This window comes from Dipodomys spectabilis, unplaced genomic scaffold (genome assembly GCF_019054845.1).
Source record: "Dipodomys spectabilis isolate Male_0828 unplaced genomic scaffold, ASM1905484v1 ptg000714l, whole genome shotgun sequence".
Classification (NCBI taxonomy): domain Eukaryota; kingdom Metazoa; phylum Chordata; class Mammalia; order Rodentia; family Heteromyidae; genus Dipodomys; species Dipodomys spectabilis.
In genome coordinates this window covers 1,657,527-1,683,147 of record NW_024871391.1, presented here as the reverse complement: position 1 = coordinate 1,683,147, position 25,621 = coordinate 1,657,527, and the positions used below count along the sequence as shown (strand labels likewise).

The window sequence follows — 25,621 nt, the reverse complement described above, 5'->3', positions numbered from 1 at the left end:
TTTTCTGCGGCCCTGCTTCCGAGGTCTTTGTCGGTCTCTTCCTGTGCATCTTTAGTGCGACCACAGACCCGTAGAGCACGGGACCCCTATAGCGCCGGACAGACCCCGATATCAACGGGATTCGTACAGTGTTGGATCCCTGCTCAGAGTGAGGAAGGAGAGGACCTTGGAATGCTCCCCCTGCGGGCGGGCGGGCGGAGGGGAGGGGGAGAGGCGCAGAACAATGGCAGCAGAAGGGGGTGGGCGGTGGGTGAGGACGGTGCGTGGACAGGATGCGAGGGACAGACGGACTCGATCAGGATCAGAGACAGAGCGGGGACAGCGCGGGGGAGGGGAAGCCAACACACTCTGGGCCCCGGGGGCTGCGCTGGCCTCCGTCTGCTCTGTCGTAGCTTCTTTATGTTTCTTTTAAATTTCTATTTATTTTTGTCGGCCGTGGGTCTTGAACTCTGAGCCTGGGCGGCGCTGTCCCTCAGCGGGCGCTCTACCACTTGAGCCACAGCGCCACTTCTGGTTTTCTAGTGATTTATGGGAGATCAGAGTCTCCCGGACTTTCCTGCCCGGGCTGGCTTTGAACCGCGATCCTCAGATCTCAGCCTCCTGAGAAGCTGGGATGGCAGGCGTGAGCCACCGGTGACTGGCTTTATTTTTATTTTCTTTTCCTTTTGTTCTTCGGGTGGCCAGGATGGAATAAAGGGCAGGGCGGCCGGCCTCCGCCCTGCCGGGCAGGGGCGGCGGGAGGTGCTGGGGAGCAGTTCCAGAGTGTGTTGGGTGTCCCCCGCCCTCCGAGCTGGAGCACACAAATGTCACATCCCCATGAGACAGCCCAGAGGGACAGAACACGGGTCCCAGGCCCCCTCCCCACGCATGTCCTACCCCGGGGGAGGCTCACACACATGTGACATCGCTTCAAGCACCCACGCCGGTGGGAGAGGAAGCGAGGGAGGTCGGCTCGGGTGAGGGGACCGTGGGGGACATCAGAAAAGCCCCCCCCCCCCCCCCGCCAGTCACCGGGCTCGGCCAGGAAGAGAACAGAGGGCGGGAACAAAAACAAATCACGGACAGGGACCGCGAAGATCATCCAGAGCAGAGGGGACGAAAACAACCAAACAAAATCAAAATCACAGCACAAAGGGAACCGGTGAAGAAGAAGAAGAACATTCAGGGCTCGCTGCGTTTCCACGTTGCTGCTCACGGGCGTTGCCCCCTCCACCGTCCGCCCGGCGATCGGACTCGCCACTCCGGTCCGACGGGGCAAGGCCAGGAGCCGGAAGCACGGGCACAGTGATCATGTGAAAACACGCATGCGTTGCCTCTGCCACCATTGCCTGGCTATGTGAACACTGCTTCCAGCGCCGGCCACGCTCTCCTAAGACCCCGGGGACACGCCATGCCCAACTGGTCACAAGCTAGCCAAGCCATGACCCCCACTTCTCGGGGCGGGGGTGCGGGGGGCCCGGGAACCCAGGCCGCCTCTCTCGGCAGAGTCGAGAGAGACAATCGGGACGTTTGGCTGATGGATCTGACGTGTTCCTAGAAAGGCTGTCTTTCTAGAAAACGCCGCTTGGACGCACAGAGAAGGTGCTATTTCTTTCTTCTCGTGAGGACCCACGCCGGGCTCAGCAGAGGCCACACAGCACACGTAAGGACACGCTGGAACTTGGGGTAGAGCCCCGGGCTTTCCCCTCCCAGGCTCCCTCTCGCTCCCAACACTAAAGAGAGCTGAAGAGATCACATTGACTTCTTATTTTCTTTGCTCCCTTGACATCGGCGTAGGGCAGGGCAGGGGGAGAAATTGGAGTCTACAGAAGAATAAGGATACTAGCGGAGGAAGATGTGGGGTGCTGGGGGGGGCATCTGGGTCTAGGAAGCAGGGAGGCCAAGCGTCCAGTGCACTCATTAAAAACAAACAACAAAATTGGGTGCCAGTGGCTCACGCCTGACATCCCAGCTACTCAGGAGGCTGAGCTCTGAGGATCCCAGTTCAAAGCCAGCCAGGGCAGGAAAGTACATGAGACTCTGATCTCCAGAAAACCACTAGAAAACCATAAGTGGCGCTGTGGCTCAAGTGGTAGAGCAAAAGAGCAAAAAGGCTCAAGGACAGTGCCCAGCCCCGTGACTGACAAAAATAACCCTCAACAAAACCGGGCGCTGGTGGCTCACGCCTGTCATCCTAGCTACTCAGGAGTCTGAGATCTGAAGATCACAGTTCAAAGCCAGCCCGGGCAGGAGAGACTCTGAGACTCTTCAATAAACTACCAAAAAGCTGAAAGTATAGCTATGGCTCAACTGGTCCAAGGACTAGGTCTTGAGCAAAAAGAAGCTCAGGGGCATTACACACACACACACACACACACACTCACACACGAGCAGTATACACACACACCATTTTACACACACACACACACAAGCAGTATACACACATACCATTTTACACACACACGCACACGGCATTTTACATAATACATACACAGCATTTTACACACACACGCATGCACACACACACGGCATTTTACACACACACACACACACACACACACACACACACACACAGCATTTTAATGCTTTTTAGCACGAGAGCCTGCCCGGAAAGTATTTTATCGAAATAAAGTTTAAAAAAAAAATGTATGTAGAAAACAGGAAAGACACGCCAGGGTGCCTTCCCAGCCTGGGCCACGGGCCTCTTGAGAACATACAGAGGAAGCCGCTCTGGATGGGCGGCCGGCTGAGCCACATAAGCGGGCTTTTGAGCCTCTGATTTACGAGGCCGGCTTTCGGACAAGCGAAGGCCTCTTCGCTTGCAGCTGCAGCTGAAGTAGTAAGGACCACCGCAAGCCGCCGATGGGGAGAGGAGGAGAGGACATTTCCTGTCTGCGGCCGGGCAGAGAGAGCCAGGGGGACGGAGGGGGGCACCTCACAGTGGGGTCTCTTTGATTCTGCCTGGCTTCCTTTCCTGTCCGGGGCAAATGCGCAGCAAATTCTGCTCGATCAAATAACATATTTTTTGTTTGAGCCGTTGGCCTCAGCGGGGATAATTACAGACGCAGGGCTGCATTCAAATTCAACCCTGCGCAAGAAGGAACAGCCGAAGAGAAAAGCCAAGAGAAAAAGAAGCGGCCGCCTGCCCCGCGATTCCTCAGTTCCCCGATGGATGGCTTCTTGCTTTGATTGCGTTTTCCCGCCGATGCCCACACCCTGCATTCTGTGGCATGGTGGGAAGGCAGTCCTCCCTCTTACTACACCCCCCCCCCCAAATCTCAGTGTTGGAGAGGGGTGGACAGGGGCCAGAGTCCACCTCGGAGCCCTGCGCGGAGAATGTTCCAGGGGGTGCTGTTATTTGTGATGTGTGGCTTCTCTGTGGCCCGGCGTGGTTGGAGCCTGGGGCTGGGGCTGTGGCGTTTTGTGGGGGGGGGGGGCAGCTGGAAGCAGTCACACATACTCTCCGCTCTTTCCTCCCTCCCCTTCCCCCCCCCCCGGCCCCTCCCCCTGCCGCCCAGGGGACGGTCCCAAGGCCTTACCCTTCCTGTCCTGGTGGTTGCGGGAGGACACCGCCCCCAGGGGGTCTGAGCTGCCCGGTAACTCCGGCGAGTCCTTCCAGTCCAGCACGCCTCCCCTAGACTCGAACCCCTCTCGACCTGCCGCCGAGCCCGACGAGGTGGTGCTGGGCCAGAGGGGGCTGGTGCGCCCTGTTTTCCATCACAAATACGGTTAGGGACAAACAGCCTGCGTCTCGGCCTCCCGGGGCGGAAGCCTGTCTGCTAACGGGGAGACGGGCTGTCGAGGTGTGCAAGTGGCCGGTGGTGGGGTAAGGCTGGAGGAATGGGTGCGTGCGAGCAGGGCTTTGGGAAGACCTCGTGGGAGCACCCCACAACTCCAGCCTCACTCAAGGGTTCCGGCTCCGTGGACGTGATGAAGCACTGGCCACAGGACAAAGGCACGCAAGGCCTCTCTGATCATAATGGCTACTGGAAGATGGGTTTCTCAGGGGGGCTGAACCTTTATCGCACAGGACAGGAGGTGTGCTTTAAAAGTAGCTTCTGTAGCCGGGCGCCGGTGGCTCACGCCTGTCATCCTAGCTACTCAGGGGGCTGAGATCTGAGGATCACGGTTCAAAGCCAGCCCGGGCAGGAAAGTCCGTAAGACTCTGATCTCCAAAGAACCACCAGAAAACCAGAAGTGGCGCTGTGGCTCAAGTGGTAGAGCGCTCGCCTTGAGCTGAAGAGCTGAGGGACGGCGCCCAGGCCCTGAGTTCAAGACCCATGACCGACCTCCCCTGGCAAAAAAAAAATCGCTCTTGTTTCTTTCCATTTTGCTCAGCAGAGAAAGCCAGCCCCGTGTTTGTGTTTCACTGGGCCTGGCACACTTGTGTGCGCCTGCCAGGCTGTGGTGTGAGAAGTCGGTGTGTGTACGCAGGGCTCTGTGACCCCTGACACCGCCTTTTAAGTTGTTTTGCTGTTGAAAATAGCCCCGTATCATGCTGCTAAAAACGTGTTCATTTGAGACTCAGAAATGCTTGTGTTTTTGTGTGTTTCTGCTTTTCACCTCTCATCGTGTCGGGCTGATAAGAGAGCCAGGGTCAGGAAAATCAGCCTGGGAAATGGGGAAACACAATTTTCTTTCTTTCTTTCTTTTTTGTTTACATTGAGGTCTAAAATATAACCTCCGTTTCCGCTCTTGGATTCAAGACAGCTTGAATGAAATAGACGGTCAGCCTATGGGAAAATCCAGGACCTAGCGTAAGAAAGTGATTAGAAATACAGGTTTGAAGGCGGAGAGGAGAAAAACACGGAGGGAGGAAAAACAGAACAAAACCCCCAAAGCACCGTGCCAAACCCTCCTATCCAAGTAGCAAGAATTTCTTTTACCTGAATTGATGGACATTTTGAGTACTTTCCATTGAACTGTGTTCAAGGGTGCAATTCTATGGTAATGCCAAAAGTACGGTTTAGGGAGAACATTTCTTAATATGGTAATCTAGGGGAAAGACGTGCCCGAGGGACACGTTTTCTGTAGAAAAATCTCCAGGCCCATATGCTGCAAATGCAAATACATCGAAAAGTCATGGGTAATGGAAAGCTACGGCTACGAGGGGAAATTAATGTGGGCCAGATGGTAGTTAGGTGGGAGAATGTCTTGCACAAATGTGAGAAATCAGTCTCTCCTCCCTACCGCTCAAGTGTTAGTGCCATACCCACCGCACCTCCACTTTCTAGATGTAAATCTAGAGAAACCATGCATCTCATTTACTCAAAAGGGGGAAAACAAATAACCCAGCACAGCGGGAGGTGCAGAATCCATAGAGAAGCTGCCGTGCTAGCCGTGAATTAAAACTTAAATCAGAGGAAGGCATACCTGATTCTCAAAAATCTTAGAGCCACCGTATTAAAAACAAACCGGTGGGCGCTGGTGGCTCACGCCTGTCATCCTAGCTACTCGGGAGGCTGAGATCTGAGGATCACGGTTCAAAGCCAGCCCAGGCAGGAAAGTCCATGAGACTCTGATCTCCAATAAACCACCAGAAAACCGGAAGTGGTGCTGTGGCTGGGGTTGGTAGAGCGCTCGCCTGGAGTGAAATATCTCAGGGATGGTGGCCCTGGCCCAGAGTTGAAGCCCCACAACCGACAAAAAATTAAAAAAATAAAACAACCCCACACCATTACAGGACTAAGCATCGATCCTTAATTTGAGACCAGAATGTGTATTAGAGCCTGTCTACACTTAAAAAAATTTACAAAAAAAGTATTTATGCATCTTCTTATCACTTGCTTTTTCGAGGCGCTTTTGTTAGGCACTGCCTAAGAGACTGTAACAAAAACAGTACTCCTGAAGCGGGGCAGTCATTCTTGAGATGGTTTTGTCTATCAGGGTATGCCAACAGACTGATGCACGCTCTGATAGGGAAAGCCACATCTCTTCAAGGGAACGAACATAGTATTTTTTTTTTTTTCCCTTCAGAAATAGAAGAAAAAGCAGACACATTGAAAAAGTTAACTTCAGTGCACCATGGTGTTTCTCTACATCTACGAGTCATTGCGGTTCTAGAGGTTAGCAACCTTTCCGTCTAATCTAGTAGCAATGATTGTAGCCAATTAGAGGTGACAAAGAGGAAGGCAGAAGGGACACAATCAGGGCCCAATTCACTAAAAGGGGTTCTTGCGTAGGTAGCCGGTGCTGCACTGAGCTTTTGCCAACGTACAGTCTGCACGGTGGATAGAAATGGTCCCATTACCTACCTGGGTTGGGTAGGTCGGGGTTTTAGGTTTGCTAGTCTAGTGCACTTTGACACAGACAGAAACAGTGCAGGTGTACTTTTGACTTTCCTGTCTGTGTTTGTGCTCAGAAAAAGAAAAGAAAAAGAAAAAAAAAAAAAGCATTTGGTCCTTCCTCTAATGCTACAAATCCTGTGCCTATTACAAGAGCCTGGTATGAAGAAGGAAGACATCAATTAGTGAAATATCTTCAGGGCTTATTAACTGCAAGCCCTTCCTGTAATAGTCAATGTAGAATAATAATATCAGTCAATCAATGCATCCATGCATCCTCATCCATCTATCTATCTATCTATCTATCTATCTATCTATCTATCTATCTATCTATCTATCTATCCACCTATCAGTCTGCCTGCCTGCCTGCCTGTCTATCAATCTATCTGTCTGTCTGTCTGTCTGCCTGCCTGCCTATCAATCTCTCTCTCTGTCTGTCTGCCTACCTGCCTGTCTATGTATGTATGTATGTATCTATCTACTTACCTACCTACCTACAAGCCTTCTATAGCTTTTAAGTACTACTTGGATGGTCCAGTAATCACCTAACCACGTCCCGAGAAGGACGGAGCCCCAGAAGGACAGGATCATTATTAGCTGAAAGAGCTGTCACTCCTCTGGGGTTTTGTCACAGAAACCCATAGATCAGGAGCCCCAGGACGGATGGGCCCTGGCCTTTCAAGTGTTAAGATGGGAGGGTGAATAACCGACTTCCCTTTGAAAAGGAAATCAGACTCTTGGCTTGCAGAAGGACTCCTGCCCCTGAAGAGTTTCCCTGGGCTTAATTATTCCATCTATATGAAAGAATTCCCCGGGAGTTAAAAAATTAAGTCTGCGTACGGCTGATGAGCCTGCCGGTTCAATTCATTTCAGAGCCTGCGTTTCTCACTCTCTGGTGGAGATGGTTCAATCCCAGCAGATGACTGCGCAGTTAGGATTCCGGGGAAGGGCGGGCGCTGTAAGTGGGCTTTCTTTTCCCGAAGGCTCAGGTTAAGGTAGGTGCCATTGGCCTCCTGAGTAATTGTTGTTTCTCCTCCCTTGTCTGTGGTGTTGGGTGTTCTGGTTCGAATTGCAGATGAAGGGGGGTAAAAGGGGGTGAGTTCTGAGGGCTCGGTTTCGGGACCCCCGCCTCGTGTCACCGTGTCCGCTGGACACACCACACAGCCTCGGTTTATAAGACAATCTGGCTTCACTCTCATACACTTACATCCAGCCGCCGGGCACCGCGGTAGCCATCTTGAAGCAGATCGATCGCCTTGTTTCCTCTCCTCTTTTCTTTACTCTCCCCCACTCTTTTTTTAATTACCTGCCTCTCTGTTTAAAGACTGTCTCAAAACTGCTTTACTGCATCTCTTAAACGCTAAGCGTGTAGTTCTCACTGAAATGCAGAAGGTTAGGTTTGCCGGTGGAGATGTTTTTCCTCTCAGTCACAGGTTCATTGATCTTTTGGGGGGGGGGGGCACTCTGAGAGATGTAAAGGTACATGATGGATCAATCCTGTTTATCCATTTTCGAAAAGATGCTTGGATGTTCACCCACTCTGAGTGAGCTTAAATCTCAGGGGGCCGAGCCCGCCCTATATCGAAAAGATTGGCTTCAGAAGAACCGGTGCCGGCATCTTACATAGATTTGATCTCGCGGAGGTATTTTAGACAGGCAGGATAAATGCCCGGGTAGACCGCGTTCTGCATCTGCTGTGGAGCTACGGCCTCACAGCTATAAACACGAGCCCCTCACTGGACAGGCTTTACCCACATCCAGTTTCTTCTCCCCCAAGAACTCATTAAATCTGTTCATTAAATTCCCAGACGTTGGCATTATTTCATGTCGGGTGGATTAAAAATTTAGGACTCAGTCTCCCGCGCGTCAACCTCTCTGGCAAGGAGGGAGGTGCGTGACACATCGCACAATCTAGACCGATAAATAATTTTAGTGAATTGGGACCCTGAACTCACAAAAAAAAGACCCCATCCGGCCCGCAAGGTTTAGGAATGAAAGCTACAAACTACCACGGGGTTAAGTGCGTATCACGTATGTGTATCAGTGGACTGACCATACACTGCGTTGTAAGACATTTCATGATCTGGTGGAGGAGTTGAAATGTCTACAAAAAAAATAATGAGGATAAAATAATTAATTAAAAAGGAACCTAGGGTTTGCAGAGAGGGAAAAGGCTTAGCAAGAGAGGATTTCTCAGGTAGATTCCCACTGACATTAAATGATGACAGTAATAGCTTCCTTACCATTCAGGGCCACGAAGGAATCTGAAAGAGAAGAGGGAGGAGATGGTTATTTTACTGTTGGATGCTCGCTCTTCTGGACTGACAGGGAATGAGCTACTGGATCTGTGCCACACGCAGTCCCCCTCCTGAGGAAGTACCTTCACGTTCCCGCTCGGAACCTAGGGTGCGTTACGCTCAGTCTGGTCCCACACCTCCTGCTCATTCCGCCCCACGAGGAGAGAATGCCCACGGAGTTAGCAGAGGAAACGGTCGCTGCTGAGACTCGGAGCCTGGCTTTATACAGAGGGGCGTGGCGGGTAGATGTCTCTTCCTTAGGGGTCTCTCTGGATGCACCCTCAGTCCCAGAGGAGATGACCAGAGCCAAACACAACGAAAACTCCAAACCTACATACTGATTAGCACCCTGGCCCTGGATATAGGCTTCCTGAAACCCCTCTGTCTGAGGACCCCGAGCTTACTGGTACAGCGGACACTTTTACAGACATGGTGAGTGTCCATCCTCACATTCTTCCTGTGTTTGCTGATCCGATAGCCAATGAGCTCTCTATTTTCTACAGACGTTTATACATAACACTAGGTCATAGAAAGTATGATAAGAGAGGCTCACATGAAGCAGCTAACAAGATAGCTGGGAATACACACACACACACACACACACACACACACACACACACACACACACACACACCTCTGACACACAAATTATGGACCAGCATTGCTACACAAATGTGATAGAGACCCTGTAGCAGAACACCGTCTCCTATGCTAATTTTCAATTTGTTAAAAAAAAAGTGCATGTAAGAACACGACAGATCAGAATTTTCGCAAGGTATGCTATCTGCAAGTAAAAACACAGGAGAGTAGGACTGTGGAGATAAGGCTGCCTATTTGCCTGTATGTGATCCCTCACAAAAAGAAAGAAAAATTCCAGGTGGAAAGGTAAAATGCCACCGAGTCTGAGATTTCAGCACTTGTGACTCAAAGGCAGAGATTTTTCTTTCCTCATGATCTGCATTATAAAATCAACTATCAGAAGTCAGACAAGATTGCTTTCTTGGAAATTGCGTTTGGTACCATCTGAGTGCGAGTTTCTTGAAGTTTAACATATATAATGCTTTAAAAAAAATCATCGCAAGCCAAACGTTTTCCGAGAACATTCTTTACATCAGCCTTCGTAAAGCATTTTTAGAAGACAATTATCAATCGGGCCTGAGGACAAACGGACAGGATTTTGACAAGGGCTCTTTATACAAAGCTCTGACCAAAAGGTCCCCATTTACGAATGCTTGAAATTAACTCTGAGGTTAGTGTGAGCAGGTAATACTTATTACAAGGTTATTGAATCACTTGGTCCTCATGGGTTATATCCGAACTATTTTCCAATCTCAAATGGTAATATACACAAATCTAATTTGGAAAAATAATTACATTCACGAGTGGATATGTTCGAGAATAAAACAGTCCCACACTCAATTAACAAAAGTAGGGCGCGGTAATCAATCTTCTTGTTATTTGGCTACAATACAGTGTTACCGCACATTAAAAAAACAACCAAAACCAGCAGAACTGTCATCATGTAATGGAAGTGCTGATGTAGCTTGCTGTTTTGCTATAATTAATATTCGCCACAGCATTAGAATAATGGAACAGGTGTCAGAATAATACAAGAGCACTGTCAGGGCTGGCATCCATCCTCAGGCACCGCGGCCTTCCGGAGAGGACGTGATTCCTACCCCTAGTTCTGGTGTTGTCTGTACTCAGACCCACACGTGGGAGAGACAGATAATACTGCCAGGCTATTTGATAAAAGCATGTTTATCCAGAAGCAGCACAGATTAAAAATCTCGACTTACTATGACAGTCTCCCAGAGCATCTGTATTGCCGCGTTCGATGTCCTGCTCAAAAGCCAGTCTGCAAAAAAAAAAAAAAAAGACAAAGACACCAATAAACACTGTAAGTTAATTCAAGGTGAGTGTTCTACCATGTGAGCTTTTTGGTGCTTCATTGAAAATAAAGTCTCTCAATGCCTTTCCTGCCCGGGCTGGCTTTGAACCGCGATCCTCAGATCTCAGCCTCCTGAGTAGCAGGGATGACAGGCGTGAGCCACCGGCGCCCAGTTCTCCCTGAGCCTTTCTTGAACATTGAAAAAGTTCGAATGTTTAAACACACTCCTCATACATGCAGCGAAGTCTGTGAACTAAAAGGAAGTCTCTGACTCTCTGCTTCCTCTTTCACCCCCTGGACTCTCCCAGAACCTTTTCTATGTTTTTCCCCAAGCAAGAACATGTCTACGCAGTGGATGTGTGGGGCAGCCGGAGGTGGCACGTGCCTCGGAAATCACTTCTGCCCGCTGCTGAGCCCTAATTCTCTGGCACGTTCCTCTTCATCTTACCAGTCCTCTCGCCCACCCATGGCCTATGGAATCCTCACGCCTCTCACAAGCACGATTTCACTAATAGGCACCCCCCAGTGATCCACAGGGACTTGCCTTTTGGGAGAACATGCTGCTGCTTTGCACCCTTTGCGTCCTCAGAACGATCCCATTCTGGAAATACCACACTCGGGTGAATGCACTCGGGTGCACTCACACCCAACCCTGCGCGTATTTCCTTCTACATTTATAGAAGGCGTCCTAAGCTTCCACAGAGGAGAGAAAAACGTGTGTGTGTGTGTCTTTTGTCTCTCTGGGCCTGACTTACTTCACGTCACATAATTTGGTATTTGTGTTGGCAGGGGAGGATTCCAGCAGTGGCAATTCCTTAGAAAAACAAGCGCACGGTCCAGCGAAATGAATGCCAGGAAGCTGGTGTTAGGCCCGTGCGGGGGCGGGGAGATGACTGGACACAGAGCCGGTGTGGAGAACAGAGTTGCGTCCTATGCAACTAAGGAGGGGGGGAGGAGGGGCTGTGTTGGGAGGGGAATGAGGAAAGGAAAGAGGGCCACAGTGATCAGGATGCACTGAACCGACGCGTGGAAAGGCAACTCTTTGCTACGCCGACTTAAAAGATAACGAAGTGCAGAGCAAAAGAAAAACTCAGGGAAGCCGGGCGCCGGTGGCTCAGGCCTGTCATCCTAGCTACTCAGGAGGCTGAGATGTGAGGATCGTGATTCGAAGCCAGCCCGGGCAGGAAAGTCTGTGAGACTCTGATCTCCAATGAACCACCAGAAAACATCCAGAAGAGAACCGTGGTTTGTGTGGTAGAGCAACCAGCCTTGAGCAAAAACCCCAGACTGTCAGCGTATCAGTGTGCACGTGTGTGTGCGCACACACACACACACACACACACACACACACGTTTATAAATAATCCTGCTAGTTTTGCTTCCTCATTGAACGCAGAAAGAAGACAAAGCCTCCTCTTAGCTCCCTTGTGCATTGAGGTCCTTCCTCCTCCATCCCCAAGATTCCCAAGAGGAAGCCTGGAATATTCCAGCATTGTCAACAGCCCCACTTTGCAAGGCTGTTAGAATTAATATACAAGGGGTGTGCTAGGAACGCAGAGGAGAGCCGGCCATGCTGCTGCTTCCCGATGCGTAGGTCCAGGCCGCAGCCCGGGCAGGTGGGTGGTGTGCCCGGGGCGGGTGGGTGGTGTGCCGTCTGTGAGCACGGGGCCAGCGCAGGCCGCGCCCACCCCGCATGGCCCATACCTGCTGAACGGCGACAGCTGCCCGCAGGAGCCCGCCTCCTTCAGCCAGCCGCAGTACGGATCCCTGGAGGCGATGCAGGTCCTGCAGGGAGAAGAGGCCGGTGAGCCCCTCCACCGGCGCCTCCTCCCAACCGCTGCCTCTTCTGATGAGCCCCGAATACGTACTTTTTACACTTGCCGTGCCGCTCGCACCGGCCGAGAGGGACCTTTATCACGCAGGTGGAAAACGCGACGTACAGGGCGCTGCTGGCTCGGTCCAGCTGCATTCCCATAATCCTCTTGTCTTCCACCCCCTCGTAGCTGCACCTGGACAGGCAGAGGAACAGACCCACTGGCGAATGCGAGCTTCCTCCGGAGGGCGTAGACGCGGCACACATCTGCGTGCACGCGCACAGGCTCGCACGGGCACAGACACGCACAGGCACGCGCATATCGGCCAGGGGGAAATACAAGTAGGATGTGTTAACAAGGTTTTATTAAGCCGGGCGCCGACTCGCGCCTCTAAATCCTAGCTACTCAGGAGGCTGAGATGCGAGTATCACAGATCAAAGCCAACCCAGGCAGGAAAGCCTGTGAGACTCTTACCTCCAATCAATGACCAGAAGAGTCAGAGGGGAGTTGTGGCTCAAGCGGTAAGGGCGCCAGCCTTGAGTAAAAGCGGCTCAGGGACAGCACCCCAAGTCCTGAGTTCAAGGCACCAAAATGGCACCAAAAACAAAATTAAATTTTTTTTTCTTTAACAGACAGCATGAAAAAAAAAATCACTTAAAATCCACACAATAACTTAAGTCTACCATGATTTTTCTCTGTGTGCCCAGGGCCTGTAATAGTGTCACAAATGATTACCAAGAAAGTTTGGCAGATTGCACTCACTTTTCTGGGTTGTAAACGCTCATCTCCTCCAGGAAAAGGCTATCATTCAGGAAGCCGCTATTTCCGATCCGAGCCAAGAATTTCAGGATGATTCCTTTCTCGGATCCCAAGAAGATCACAGTGTGGTTTTGGTAAGGCCCGGCGCCCGTGTCCACGGCGATTTTGGTCAGGCGGTATCTAAAATGACAAGGTCACCTCGTTGGTTGGCTTTTGGGTTTTGTCTTTTTTTAAACGCCCTCGCTGGTCTATCATGACAGGGGGGCCGTTTTCCACTTCACACAGTTGTGTGTGACAGCGCTTTCTAGTAATAATCTCAAGGAGAATACGCGCAGGGAAATAGAATACTTTCAGTCTGTGCAACCCTGGATGCAGATCCAGATGCAGCCTGTTACTGCGGCTCCGAGAGGGGGAAAGAAGGATGTGTGTGTGTGTGTGTGTAAGTGTGTGGACCAATTTCCACAGCGTGTAAACACACCCAAGGTCATCTGAAACTACTCTCGGTGGCCATCCCTCCCCCAGGGCTGCTCCCCAGACTGAGAGCATAAGCAAACCCATTCAACATTCTTTGTAGCTTCAAAGGGCCTCATCACCCCCCCCCCCCCCCCCCCGTGCTCTCCCTGCAGAGGTGAAAAGCAGCCAAACATAGAGGGGCGCAGAGGGCGCTGAATCTGGCAGGTGGGTGGGGCTGAGTCTTGCGGGTACGTAAGGCCGGACAAGCTGGGGGTAAGGCCACAAGCGCAGGGCAAGACTCAGTCCTCCCAGGCACTGTCTTCCTCTGAAGGGGAAACGTGGCAGGAACCCACTCCGGCATGGGATCTTCACCAGCCCTGAGCACCAGGCCGGGAAGAGGAGGACACAGGTTTCAATCAAGTCCGGGAATTGGAAATGGCGGGGAATGATCGCTTCGTGCCGCGGACCCGCCACACATCGGCTTTGTTTGAACACACGCCGTCCTCAGAAGAAGGGGGCGGCCACCAGAGACAGGCCCCCACCCGGTCCCCACCGGCCCTGCTCGGCCTCTTCTCCGTGATTCACATGAGCTGGGGGCCAGGAGCTAACCGGGAAGGGAATGGTTTCCTTTCCTCTAATTGCTGGGCTGTGCACAGCGCAGCCTTGGAAAGCCGGCAGCGCTCTTCCCGCAGGGGAACGTGGCTCGTCACCAGGTCGGGGCGGGGTTCGCCGGGCCTGGCCGCCTGTGCGGTGGCCGCGTCTGGGTCTGGGCCTGGCCGCCTGTGCGGTGGCCGCGTCTGGGCCCGGCCCAGCGGGAGACAGGAGGGAAACGCATGGCGGCTTTGGCTTTCCGGCACTCACCTGACCATGGTTCTCAGGAACCAGGGTCTGTGGATGATGGAGGGGACGGCCTCGTCCATCAGCGGGTGCGTCTTGATGAAGTTCAGGGTGTCATCCGGGAACTCGCTGGAGCTGGCGTATTTTTCTAAGGACGAGGAACCGGCACAGCAACCCGGCCTGGAACGGAAACGAACACCAGGAGGAAGAGGGAGGGAGTTTATTTCATGCCTTCTGGAAGAATCTTCTTGAATGAACTGCTTCCCTAAGCCCCTGGCAGAAAGGGGAATTTATCCACCACGGGGCAGAGGAAGTGGAAGGATGGGGGATGCTGACACCTCCTCTGGCCACGCCCCGCCTTGGCCCCTGCCACGCAGAAGCCCACGGGCCAGGTTTGCCCTCAGCCCAGGCCAGATCCACTTCTGCAAAACGACACAAAACGCAGAGCCCTGCTAGAGGCTCTCCAAGTCTCTCTGCGACATCAACCGTCATCCAAGGGTAGAAAAAGAAGACCGCGTAACCATCGCACGGCCTGGGGCTCCAATATACAAACTGTTCCTTTCTAAAGCTGTCTTTCCTTTCGTGTGGTTTGGGGGCAGGTATGCAAGGCAGGCGATGTGGAGGGCTCTCTGCTGAGAGGTCATTTTCCTTAGAACAAACAGGAAGGAGAGTGGAAATGCACTGCAGGAGAAACCCCATGGCTTGGGGAGAAGAGTCATCTGCCAAAGCCAGAAGGTGGGAACTGCCCAGCACCGGTGGCTCATGCTTTACATCCTGGCTACTTAGGAGGCTGAGGGGGGGAGGATTGCAGCCGGAGGCCGGTCCTCATGGGAAGGTCTGCAGGACTCTATCATAGCGGAAGATGCTGGCCGAGGCGGCGCATGCCTGTAATCCCGGCTAGGTTGGGAAAGCCCAAAGAAGGTGGATTGCAGTCCAGGTGTAAGGTCGGGCAAAAAAAGGTGAGGCATTCCCTCCCAAAGAACCAAATGCCAAAGGGAGCTGAAATTTCGGCTCGGTGGTCAAACGTGGGCCTGGTGAGGATAAAGCCCTGAGTTCCAGGTCTAGTAGCAGGAAAAATAATAGTAATTAGCTGTGGTGATGGGCGGATTTGGATTCAGCTCTAGAGCCGTCTTGGCCTAAGGTCCAAGTTCAAAACTTGTGAGGATGCAGCTACCTGGGTGTCTTGTAGAATGGGAGGGAGGGAGACACGGCAGAAATCATTTCACCACGCTGCGTGAGTGTGCCCAGCGTCCTTTCCCTCTCCCTGCCTCAGTTTCCCCAACTCTAGACCAACGGCACTGGCCATAGCAGATGACCGCCCTCAGCTTACCACCCCGGAGGCCCACGGGTGTGTGTCCTGAGCACGTACCTGGGTCTGGGGACTCGCTCATCGGGAACGGGCGTCCAGGTGGAGTCGGGGGACTTCTGCTCTTTGAATCTCCCGGTGAACACGTTGGCAATGTCCCCCATGTCATAGGCGCAGACCGCCGAGCCGGGAATGCTGCAAAGAACACAGCACGGCGGCCGTCAGTGACCGGCAGCCGCAGAAAACTCCCGGGACAGGAGGTCGGGAAGTTCAAAGTTCACACCCCGAGCGCATGGAGAAGAGGCTTCTCCCCACCAAATCTGCATTAAGGGCCTTCAAGAATAGGCTAGCAACGGCAACCCATTTTATTTTATTTTATGTCCGTCACGGGGCTTGAACTCTGGGCCTGGGCGCTGTCCCTCAGCTCTTCAGCTCAAGGCAAGCGCGCTACCGCTTAAGCCACAGCGCCACTTGCGTTTTTCTGGTGATTTATTGGAGATCAGAGTCTCACGGGCTTTCTTGCCTGGGCTGGCTTTGAACCGTGATCCTCAGATCTCAGCCTCCTGAGTAGCTAGGATGACAGGCGTGAGCCACCGGCGGCCAGCTTTTTTATTTTTTTTAATGCATCGTCTCTTCTTTGAATCTTGAAGGAAGTACTGTGTTGGTGATGGAAAGTTCAGGAATTCCCTGATGTGACTCCTCTCCGAATTTTATATTTAAATGTACTTCCTGTCCAGTTGCATAACGCTCAATGATGTAAGTCTCTCGAATCCCAATGCGTAGTAAAGAAAGGACTCCGTAAAGGGTTAGATAACAATTAGGGCACTTTTTTTTCCCCCAATCAATGGTTGAGAAAGCGTGAATTATTCACTCATCTGTCTACATCTGCATCCATGTTTGTTCATGTCTATGCTGACCCTCCAGCTAGCCACGCATTCTAACCAGGCTTGGAAAGAGGGGAGTACCACACTGTTGGGGTAACCGGGGGAGAGATGGACGCTTGCTTGCTGTGTGGTGCGTGGGAGTGAGTTCATCAGTGTTGCAAGGAATTACTTCTTAAGTCATTAGGAGACGTTCATGCCATCTTTTAATTCCCTAATGCAATTATTGGCGTATTACTAGCAAAGCAAGAGCCGGGGAGAGGATTAAAAAGCTTACTTAGAGGGAGGCTGTGGGAATGTTGACGTCTACGCTATTTCTCGTTTGCAGAGCGAGTACGCCAGACGTGGAATTCTCTGTACATCGTCCCTCTGGTGTGCCACAGTTCACATCCTAACCTATTTTGTTGAAGCTTTCGACACATTCTATCTATTCAACTAGATAAATGCGGTCTGAGGAATCAAGGGTGCTCACAAAGTAACTAAAGACAGCCAGTTACTTTTCAACCTCTTCCCGAAGGATAGAATAACTTGTGAGGTCTTTCTTCCTTCCCTCTCTTCCTCCTATCCTTCCCTCTTTCCTTCCTTCCTTCCTTCCTCCCTACGTTGTGTTGTATTGATGTCATTCCCTAATCTACAGCAGTCAGGGGACCAGAAAGCAGAGCCGTGGCCGCTGCTGTTTCATTGAAGGGAAATGGTGTATTGCGAGAAGAGAGTCCATTCAGAATCTCCAACATTCCGACACAGGAATGAGAACACCGTGCGTGCGTGTAGTTACATTTCACGGCCCCTAGGACCTGGAAATTGGCACTGGCTTCACGGCAAGCGCGGTGCCAGGGAACTGTCCTCAAGCCTCATTCCCCTTCTGTTCTACGATGGCCACACGTTTTCACTGTCTTAGCTGCAGACAGACGCAGGGACAATCCGTACTTCATGGAGGACTCCAAAGTCACAGGCACTGAAGTTGGGTTCTGGGCCACAGACCAACTCGCTTAACGAACTCACTTCAGGGGGACTTTCCCAAACACAGTGGTGCTCCAGCTCCAATCTCTCTCTCTCTCTCTTTTGTCGGTCATGGGGCTTGAACTCCGGGCCTGGGCGCTGTCCCTCAGCTCTTCAGTTCAAGGCGAGTGCTCTACCACTTGAGCCACAGCGCCACTTCCAATTTTTTGGAGATTCATTGGCAATCAGAGTCTCATGGACTTTCCTGCCCAGGCTGGCTTTGATCCTTGATCCTCAGCCTCCTGAGTAGCTAGGATGAAAGGCGTGAGCCGCCAGCGCCCGGTCTGCTCCAATCTCTTCACGGGAGAGTAGACCGAGGTACCTGGGTCCTAAGGCCCGCAGTATCACGCTAATGAATTCTTAGTATTCATTGCAAAGGTACCAATCCCGTCATGGGAAGATCAGCTGTGTCATGCTGGGTAGACAGGAGAAATAGGAGAACTCCCCCCCCCCTCATTCCAAACCTGCACCTTCCATATTGAATTCCTGAAGCAAGAAATGGAATTACCATCATCATTTTTGGTTCCATTTTCTCAAATATAAAACGCATGCAACGCAGTAATAACACACGAAGGGTATTTACGTACAGTCATCTAAATAGAAGATACGGTTTTTAAAAATAAATTATCTCCTCTTCCCCAGACTCCTAACTTTCCTGGCATCCGTAAATTCGTCGTTCCCTGAGGCAAACGAAGCGTTCACTAGGGCACCTCTTAGCTGCACACACAATGGCCGTTTTCCATTCGTTGCAAACACGGTGCGTTAGAAGAGGAAGGGAGAAAGGGCGCCGGGGAAACACGATTCCAGCGGACACGGTTGGGCTCCCGGTTACCTGTTGTAAGGCGTGGAAAAGGTGGCCAGCACAACGTCCCGGCCGTTGACGCGGATCACGTCGGTGACGGCCTGCAGGATGTTGAAATAGAAGTGGGAGTCGCCGGGCACAGAGCAGTTGAGCCGGGCCTTCAGGAAGGAGGTCCACTGCTTCTCCAGCACCCGCTGGGACCCCCCCATGTCGTTCTTGCACACCTGGGCCACCCTGGGAAACACGACCTGGAGTGGGGGGGAGGGAGGGAGAGAAACCCACGAGATGCCATCACTGTCCCGCCAGAAGCTAACAGACCCGGAGACCACAAGGTGCTTAATTTCATATTGCATTTCTGAAATCAGCAGCCAGAAAGAAAGAGAGTGGGGTGGGGGGGGGGAATAAGAGTATAAAACTCCGCGTTGGAACAGCTTGTTTTAAAAGATAAGGCTGTGGCATTTAATACGGAGCCATAAATCCTTCCGGGGGATCAGCTCCCAGACACATCAACTCATTTCCATACAGACTGCTTCGCTTTTTCTTTCCTCAAACAAAAGCGCACTCTGTATGTGCCACCGCTGCCTTCCTGCCCGGCTGCCTCTGGGGTCTGAGGCTCCGGCTTGCGGCGTGAGCTCCTCTCACCCTGCACGACCACCCCGGCATCTACCTCCCCTCCCACCTTCGCGACCCCATCGCTGAGGATCACAGGAACAGGAACCGGAAGAGACCAACCCGTAACCGTCCAACCGTGCCCTTTGTGGTGGTTGTTTTGCGATGAACGCCAAACAGAATGAAAACAAACAAACAAACTGTCGGGACTCCTAAGCCCCACTGGAGGATTATTCGGGATGCAGTGGGAAATGAACAGACACCTGGCGGTTCGTAAAGATACTTGAGGGGTTCCCTGCAGTTCGCTACTGCTCTTGGTGAATGAGGGCAGAAGAAGAGAGCAATGGGGTTCAGACAGTCTCGTGGACCCCTCCCTTCTGACTGCTGTTGGCCACATCGTCCTCAGGCTGACCGGTCTCTTGCCAAGGTCATTACCCGCTGACAAGGTCACGGAGGGACCCGCAAGGCCCGAGGTGCCTCACCTTGCCCATGGTGTTGTATTCCACAGCGATTTCCCTGAAGAAGAAGTAGATATAGTTCCCGTAATCCACCGCCTGGACAAAGTATGGCTCTGTAAAGACACGGGTGCTTTAACGGAGGGAACTGTCGGGTCCCCACCCTCACGCGACACTCCGAAGACGGGCGCCGCACGGGACGCCAGGCACGCCAGCGCCTCGAACCTGCCACCACCTCTGCCGTCCACGAGAAACGGACCATAAAGGGGGTCTCGAGAACCCCTGTGGTTTTCCTTTGCACACAAGGGGAGGCCCGCCTTACAGAGGAATGGGTACCACTGCCCGGTCGCCCTGAACAGCTTCTCCCCTGTCCTCCCATCCAGTCAAAGATTCCAGAAGCTCACAGAAAATGGGGGAGGGGGGAGCTAAGTCTACTGGGCCACAGGAGGCAGCTGACGTGGTTGTGTCTGGAAGGAACCACCGCCGAAGGGAATGGAGAATCTACAGTCCCTCCATCTCTCCACCCGCCCCCAGTCCTTCCGACGGTTCACCTTTCAACCACTTGGAGTCGTGCTTGACGGTCCTCAGGGTGGGGCTGTCTCCCAGGCTGCGGTAGATGACCGCATCGATAGCCAGGAAGTCCGTCACCGTGGCCGAGTACAGTTTTCCATCTGGGGAGAGAAAGGAGGGGTGAACGGCGGCGGGCGCAGAAGGTCAGGGGCCTCGGGAAGGTCATGGCTGACGGGCCAAAATCCGAGCGTCACCAGGAAAAGGTTCAGCCCCTGTTCCTCCCCACGCCATTTTAAATGTGGGATCATGGAGGCGAAACAGCTTTCATTTTTAAATTGCCTGGCCATTTGATTTTCCGTCTAAGCAGCGGCGGCGGCGGCAGCGGCGGCGGCTCAGGGAACAGGATAAATGGGAAGCGTCGTTTGCTTCGCTGGATTACACTGCTGGGAGACTGAAAGTCCCTACAACTTTTTTTTTTAAACACCCCTCCCCGCCTTGCCATGAGCAAACAAATAACCAAATGTTCTAGAACAGCAGAATCTGTGTAGAGTAATTAGAAAGGATCATTATGTCCGCGGTAAAAATATTATTTCTTGATTCCCTTTTATTGATTATGCGTCTCCATAAATTTATGTCAAAGTGATTTATGAACAGCCCTTTTCGCTGAGCTCTTCCATACAAAGAACTGACAGGGTTTTTGTTGGTGTTGTTATGGTGGTGGTGGTGGTTGTTTTTTCTAAAAACTCTTTATCCACACTCACTTGAGCAGTGTTCACCACCTCTGCTTTGGGTCTGAACTGACATGTTCTCAGATTCAACTCGGAACTCTCTCGATGATGATGATTACTATTAATATCGGCGTGATTAAAACGCGTTACCCCTTGTTGGATGTGAACCACAGGCCACACACCTTTTGACTGACAAACACGCACCTAACAAATCGCAACTTTTTTTCTTTCTTTTGCTGCCAGTACTGGGGCTTGACTTCAGGTCTCGTGCCCTTTCACTCAGCTTCCTAGCTCAAGAATGGTGCTCTACCACTTGAGTCACGCCTCCCGTCTGGCATTTCGCTGGGTAGTGGGACCTGGGAGTAGCACAGACTTTTCTTCCCAGGCTGGCTTTGAACCATAATCTTTCAGGCCTCAGCCTCCTGAGTAGTTGGGACGACAGGCGGGAGCCGCCAGGCCGAATCATGACTTTTAATTTTTTTAATGGGATATAGAGGCTCTACTCTTCCAGCTCCAGAGCCCAGCACTGCGGCTCCCTCTCCCTTTCCTACCTTGTCTGTCCTCCGGTCAGTTTACAGCTTCCTTGACCAAACCCCGGCTGAATTCCTCCAAGTTCCCAACCAGCGCTGGCTCCGAGAGCCGGTGACGGGGAGGCTGCCCTTCCCGCCGGCCTGGCTCCCTTCCAGCAACACTCAGCCTCTCTCTTCTGGGGGTGGAACTCCCCCAAACCTTCCTCTCCCTCCATCCTGCCACAGCACAGGGGACCCACAAACGGGTGGCTCTGGGGCCCTGGGCGCCGAAGTGCTCATGGGGTCGGGGTTGGCAGGTTTGTCTCGGCTGCAATGGAAATTACAGCTGAAGAGCGGCTTGTGAAGACACTCATTATCATGCCCGCACCCCACACGCTCACACACACACCCCCCTACACAGACACACAGCTGGCCACGGATGAAGTCCTGCTTAAAATGCCGGCGCGCACCTCGACCGAGCTAAATCCTAAAGCAATTTGTTTTTCGTGCAAGCTCTGTCTTGATGAATCTTTTGCTGCGGAAGGAAGGGGAGGGAGAGTTGGGGGGCACGTGTGGGTCCCCCTACCAAACAGCATCACGTGCGTGGCGCACCCGCAGCCTGGCGAGCCACACGCAGGTCACCTCAGGTCACACATCCGAGAAGATGCGTGCCGGGAGCTGTAGGCCCGGACCTCACTGCTTCGGGAAGCTTCCACCTGCTTCCCGCTCTTCCCTCTGTCGAGGAAGAGGTGGATTCGGTCGCTGCCTGTTCACTGCGTTCCCCTGACCCTTCCCTCCGGACACAGAAGCCGGGCCAAGTGTGGCACGGGCTTCCCTTCACCAGCAGGGGTGGCATTTCCGAGGTGAGTTGCGTGGGAAGGGCATACTTAATCAGAGCGTTCACCAGAGATGTCATGCACAACCGCCGCTCCGGAAAACCCAGGCCGGGCAACCAGGCCGATTACCTGCAAACAGTGCGATGTTGGCGTGTTTGGCGTCATACGGGCATCTGGCCATCCCACTGAACTCATCCCCCGACGGTTCCAGAGTGTCGATCTGTGTGGAGAACGGGACGTGAGTGCAAACCAGCACCGTCGGATGGCCCTTGTCGAGTGCTTACAAACGGCGATCCTCACGGGTCCCGTCTAAGTAACAGCCCCAGGGTCGGGGGAGAAACCGAGACTCCAAGAGATGAAAGGGAAATTCAGTCCTATCTGCTTGAGGCTCGGCCAGGGTATAAACAGAGTCGGGGTTCGGATAAAACGGTCTCAAAATAATCACTGAGATCTGAGGAAGTTCAGCAGCCGGGACCCACCCGTCCCCATCTCTACAGCAAATTCTTTTTTTTTTTTTTTTTTTTGTTGGTCGTGGGGCTTGAACTCTGGGCCTGGGTGCTGTCCCTCAGCTCTTCAGCTCAAGGCAAGTGCTCTACCATTTGAGCTACAGCGCCACTTCCGGTTTTCTAGTGGTTTATTGGAGATAGGAGTCTTACAGTCTTTCCTGCCCGGGCTGGCTTTGAACCGCGATCCTCAGATCTCAGCCTCCTGAGTAGCTAGGATGACAGGCGTGAGCCACCAGCGTCCGGCTTCTACAGCAAATTCTACAGCAAATCATCTTCCTGTCTGGATTGGTTTGGCCTGACCAGTCCCACCTGTGGGGGTTAAATCCCACTGGAAGGTTCTGGAACTTTTCCTCAGGTTAGCTGGCAGATTCATGTGGCATCAGCAAAGTGGGAGGAAAAAAGCAAAAACACTCTTGGGGTGAAAGGGCATTTTACCTGGAAGGTTTTTTTTTTGGGGGGGGGCACAGATTTTGAGGGCGGACAGAAGGTAACTGCCTCACACAGTACTGGAGACGCACCACCAGCCCCGAATCCAGGTGCTTGACAAGGTAGACATTCGGGAGAGACTCAAGCTGCTATTAAACACTCTCCAATCAATTGTACCATCCGCCCCGCACTTCAGGGCTGTGACAGACCTTTCCGGGGTCTGGCCCCAGCTGAACACACTCTCCGTTGTAACTCTCCAGTCCAGGATCACACAAGAGCTGCGTTTGAAATGTGATTGTGGTTTTAAGAGACGGGTAGCCAGGCGCCGGTGGCTCACGCCTGTCATCCTAGCTACTCAGGAGGCTGAGATCTGAGGATCACAGTTCAAAGCCAGCCCGGGCAGAAAGGTCCGTGAGACTCTGATGATCATCTCTCTGGTTAACCAGCAAAAAGCTGGACATGGAGCTGTGGATCAAGTGGGAGAGCACTAGCCTTGAGTTACAAAAAGGAAAAAAAAAAAGCTCAGGGACAGTGCCAGGCCCTGAACTTAAACCCCAGGACTGGCACAAGGGGGGGAAAAACAGGTGAACAGCCTTCCCTGTTGGCACATTATTCACCAAAGTCATTTCCAGAAGCTACCTCCCTACTGAGAATTTGCTGTTGAGCTGGGAACGCTGTCATTTTTTTTTCCCTTAAGTCTTGGATCCTGATCTGTCAATAAAAAGCACTTAAGAGGCCTGGAGGCGTGGCTCAGTTGGTAGAACGCCAGCCAGCCAATGAGCGAAAGCTGTAGTTTCCAGCCAGCCAAGGAGTGAAAACCTTAGGTTCCAGCCAGCCAATGAGTGAAAACCTTAGGTTCCAGCCAGCCAATGAGTAAAAGCCTTAGGTTCCAAGTTGGAGACCCAATCTCAGACAAAAGGGGGGGGAATAAAGCAGGGGAGAGAGGGGTGTCATGGATTCTTGGGGCCATGCTTACGCGAGGCACGGAGGAGGAAGAGGCCGAGGCTCTGGGCCCAGCCATTGCAGGCGTGGGCACAGAATGCGCTGGCTTCATCCTGGCCCGGGTACCGGGAATGGGGTGCCAGGGAGGCGGCGGCTTCACCAGGGACGCCTATGTCTGGCTAGGACATTCTGTGGGTTACGTGGCAGGCTGCCCACGGTCGGTGACAAAACACGGCCCGGCGGTGCCCCCTTACCTTGTAGTTTTTACAGGAAGGGTTGAAGGCATTGGTTCCGCAGACAAACAGCGTGTCGTCGCTCTTCTTGAGAAGAACTTTGATGAAGTTGTGGCACTCATCCTAGGAGAGAAACCCAGCTGTTCGGCATCACGGCGGCTCAATCCCGGAGCCCCGTTTGTCCCCACCGACGCGACTGGCCCATTCACAGGCCGTGCAAGCCAAGATGGCCGGGGAGCTGGTTGGTTTCCCTCCTCGGGGCGACGTCTGAGTCGCTCCGGATGTGAACCAAAGGGCGTGGACCACCGCCGTTGCCACAGTAGATGAAGAGGAGGGAGAGAGCAGGAGAGCATGCGTTCATTCTAGGCCGCACAAGGAAGGCAGGGAGAAGCCCCATCTCCTATCCTGTTAATTTTAATGCCAGGGTCTCTCCATGTACCAGGCTTCCAGTGGAAGTGTTTTTATGGTATTAAGTGCCCCCCCCCCCCATCTTTTCTCCCTGTGGACTCCGGCCTTCCTTCCACGTAAACTATGGGACAGGCAGCCGGCTTCTCCCCCGGGGAGTTCACGACGCGGCCTGAGCAGCTGCTGCAGTATTTCATCACATTAAACGTGAGCTATTTTTTGCAAATTAAAGCCTTCACTAAGTTGATGGGAAAAGCAAGGATGGAGAGGAAAGGAGTGCGGGAAGGCTCGGCAGGCAGGATGTGTTCCGCACGGCGATTGCAGTCAGGGCGGGGGAAACAAACATCCAAAACTTAACGGCTACAGGAGCTACAGGAGACCCAAGTGTCTACCTTGTGTTTCCCCTTCATTCTGCAGGTGTCCACATCAGCCTGTCTAGATTTCCACGTCAGTTTCTGCCGGGGGGAGAATGGAGACAGAAATCAATTAGAGCCCAGAGGTGGTTGCATTTGATTTGAGAAGTAAGAGCTCCCTGGGGGGGGGGGGGGGGGGGAAGGGGAGGGAGACACAAGGCTGAACCTGGATTTATTGAAAGCTTTCCACCCCCTTTTCCTATGATTAATTCACCATCACAACAAAAGATCAGGAGCGGGCATTTCATTGTGAACTCGTTATCTATTTATTAAACTACAGAACAGTTTAGGCCTGGAGATCAAAGACGAAGCTGCGGACAAATCTCACATAACGTGGTCAAATTAACTGGCTCGATCATGCTCCCTTTGAGAAAAATGCATATCCTCCCCCTTACTGTCAGAAAGGAGGCTTTTATTTAAAATATAGGAGCCATTTTCTTGAATGCGCTCGAACTGGACAGAGATCTGATGTGGCTTATTTTCCTTTTCCGTAAACGAATAAACAGGTTCTACTGACATGCGCCCTGAGGGGCTGTGAGCATAGAGGGTACGGGGACATTTTGTGTCTGTCTGAAGTGGCTAATGGTCAACTGCCTGGACCATGGGAATGTTAAGGCTGCAGCAGTTTTGTGGACGGCATCCGTGGGACGATTTGACTTCTGCAGGTAGATGTTTTCCTGGAGAAGCAGGGCCCTGGTTCCTTGGAAGGACTTCAGGCCTGGCCCAGAGCTGCCCAATGTCCGTCTGT

At 52.5% G+C, this 25,621-nt stretch overlaps 1 protein-coding gene across 1 annotated transcript in view; it reads right to left on the bottom strand.

Annotated features, from left to right (window-relative positions):
- Sema6a (semaphorin 6A) overlaps positions 1-25,621 on the bottom strand; it is a 69,104-nt gene that overhangs the window by 12,861 nt on the left and 30,622 nt on the right. Inside the window, exons 5-19 of the mRNA XM_042672522.1 lie at positions 24,853-24,915; positions 24,077-24,178; positions 22,078-22,168; positions 19,917-20,036; positions 19,393-19,481; positions 18,332-18,549; positions 15,683-15,814; positions 14,338-14,493; positions 13,027-13,203; positions 12,319-12,459; positions 12,155-12,235; positions 10,360-10,418; positions 8,507-8,527; positions 8,317-8,367; positions 3,519-3,686 (exon numbers count right to left, since the gene is read on the bottom strand). Of these exons, the coding sequence (XP_042528456.1) occupies positions 3,519-3,686; positions 8,317-8,367; positions 8,507-8,527; positions 10,360-10,418; positions 12,155-12,235; positions 12,319-12,459; positions 13,027-13,203; positions 14,338-14,493; positions 15,683-15,814; positions 18,332-18,549; positions 19,393-19,481; positions 19,917-20,036; positions 22,078-22,168; positions 24,077-24,178; positions 24,853-24,915 (1,669 nt within the window). The remainder of the gene's footprint in view (positions 1-3,518; positions 3,687-8,316; positions 8,368-8,506; positions 8,528-10,359; positions 10,419-12,154; positions 12,236-12,318; positions 12,460-13,026; positions 13,204-14,337; positions 14,494-15,682; positions 15,815-18,331; positions 18,550-19,392; positions 19,482-19,916; positions 20,037-22,077; positions 22,169-24,076; positions 24,179-24,852; positions 24,916-25,621) is intronic.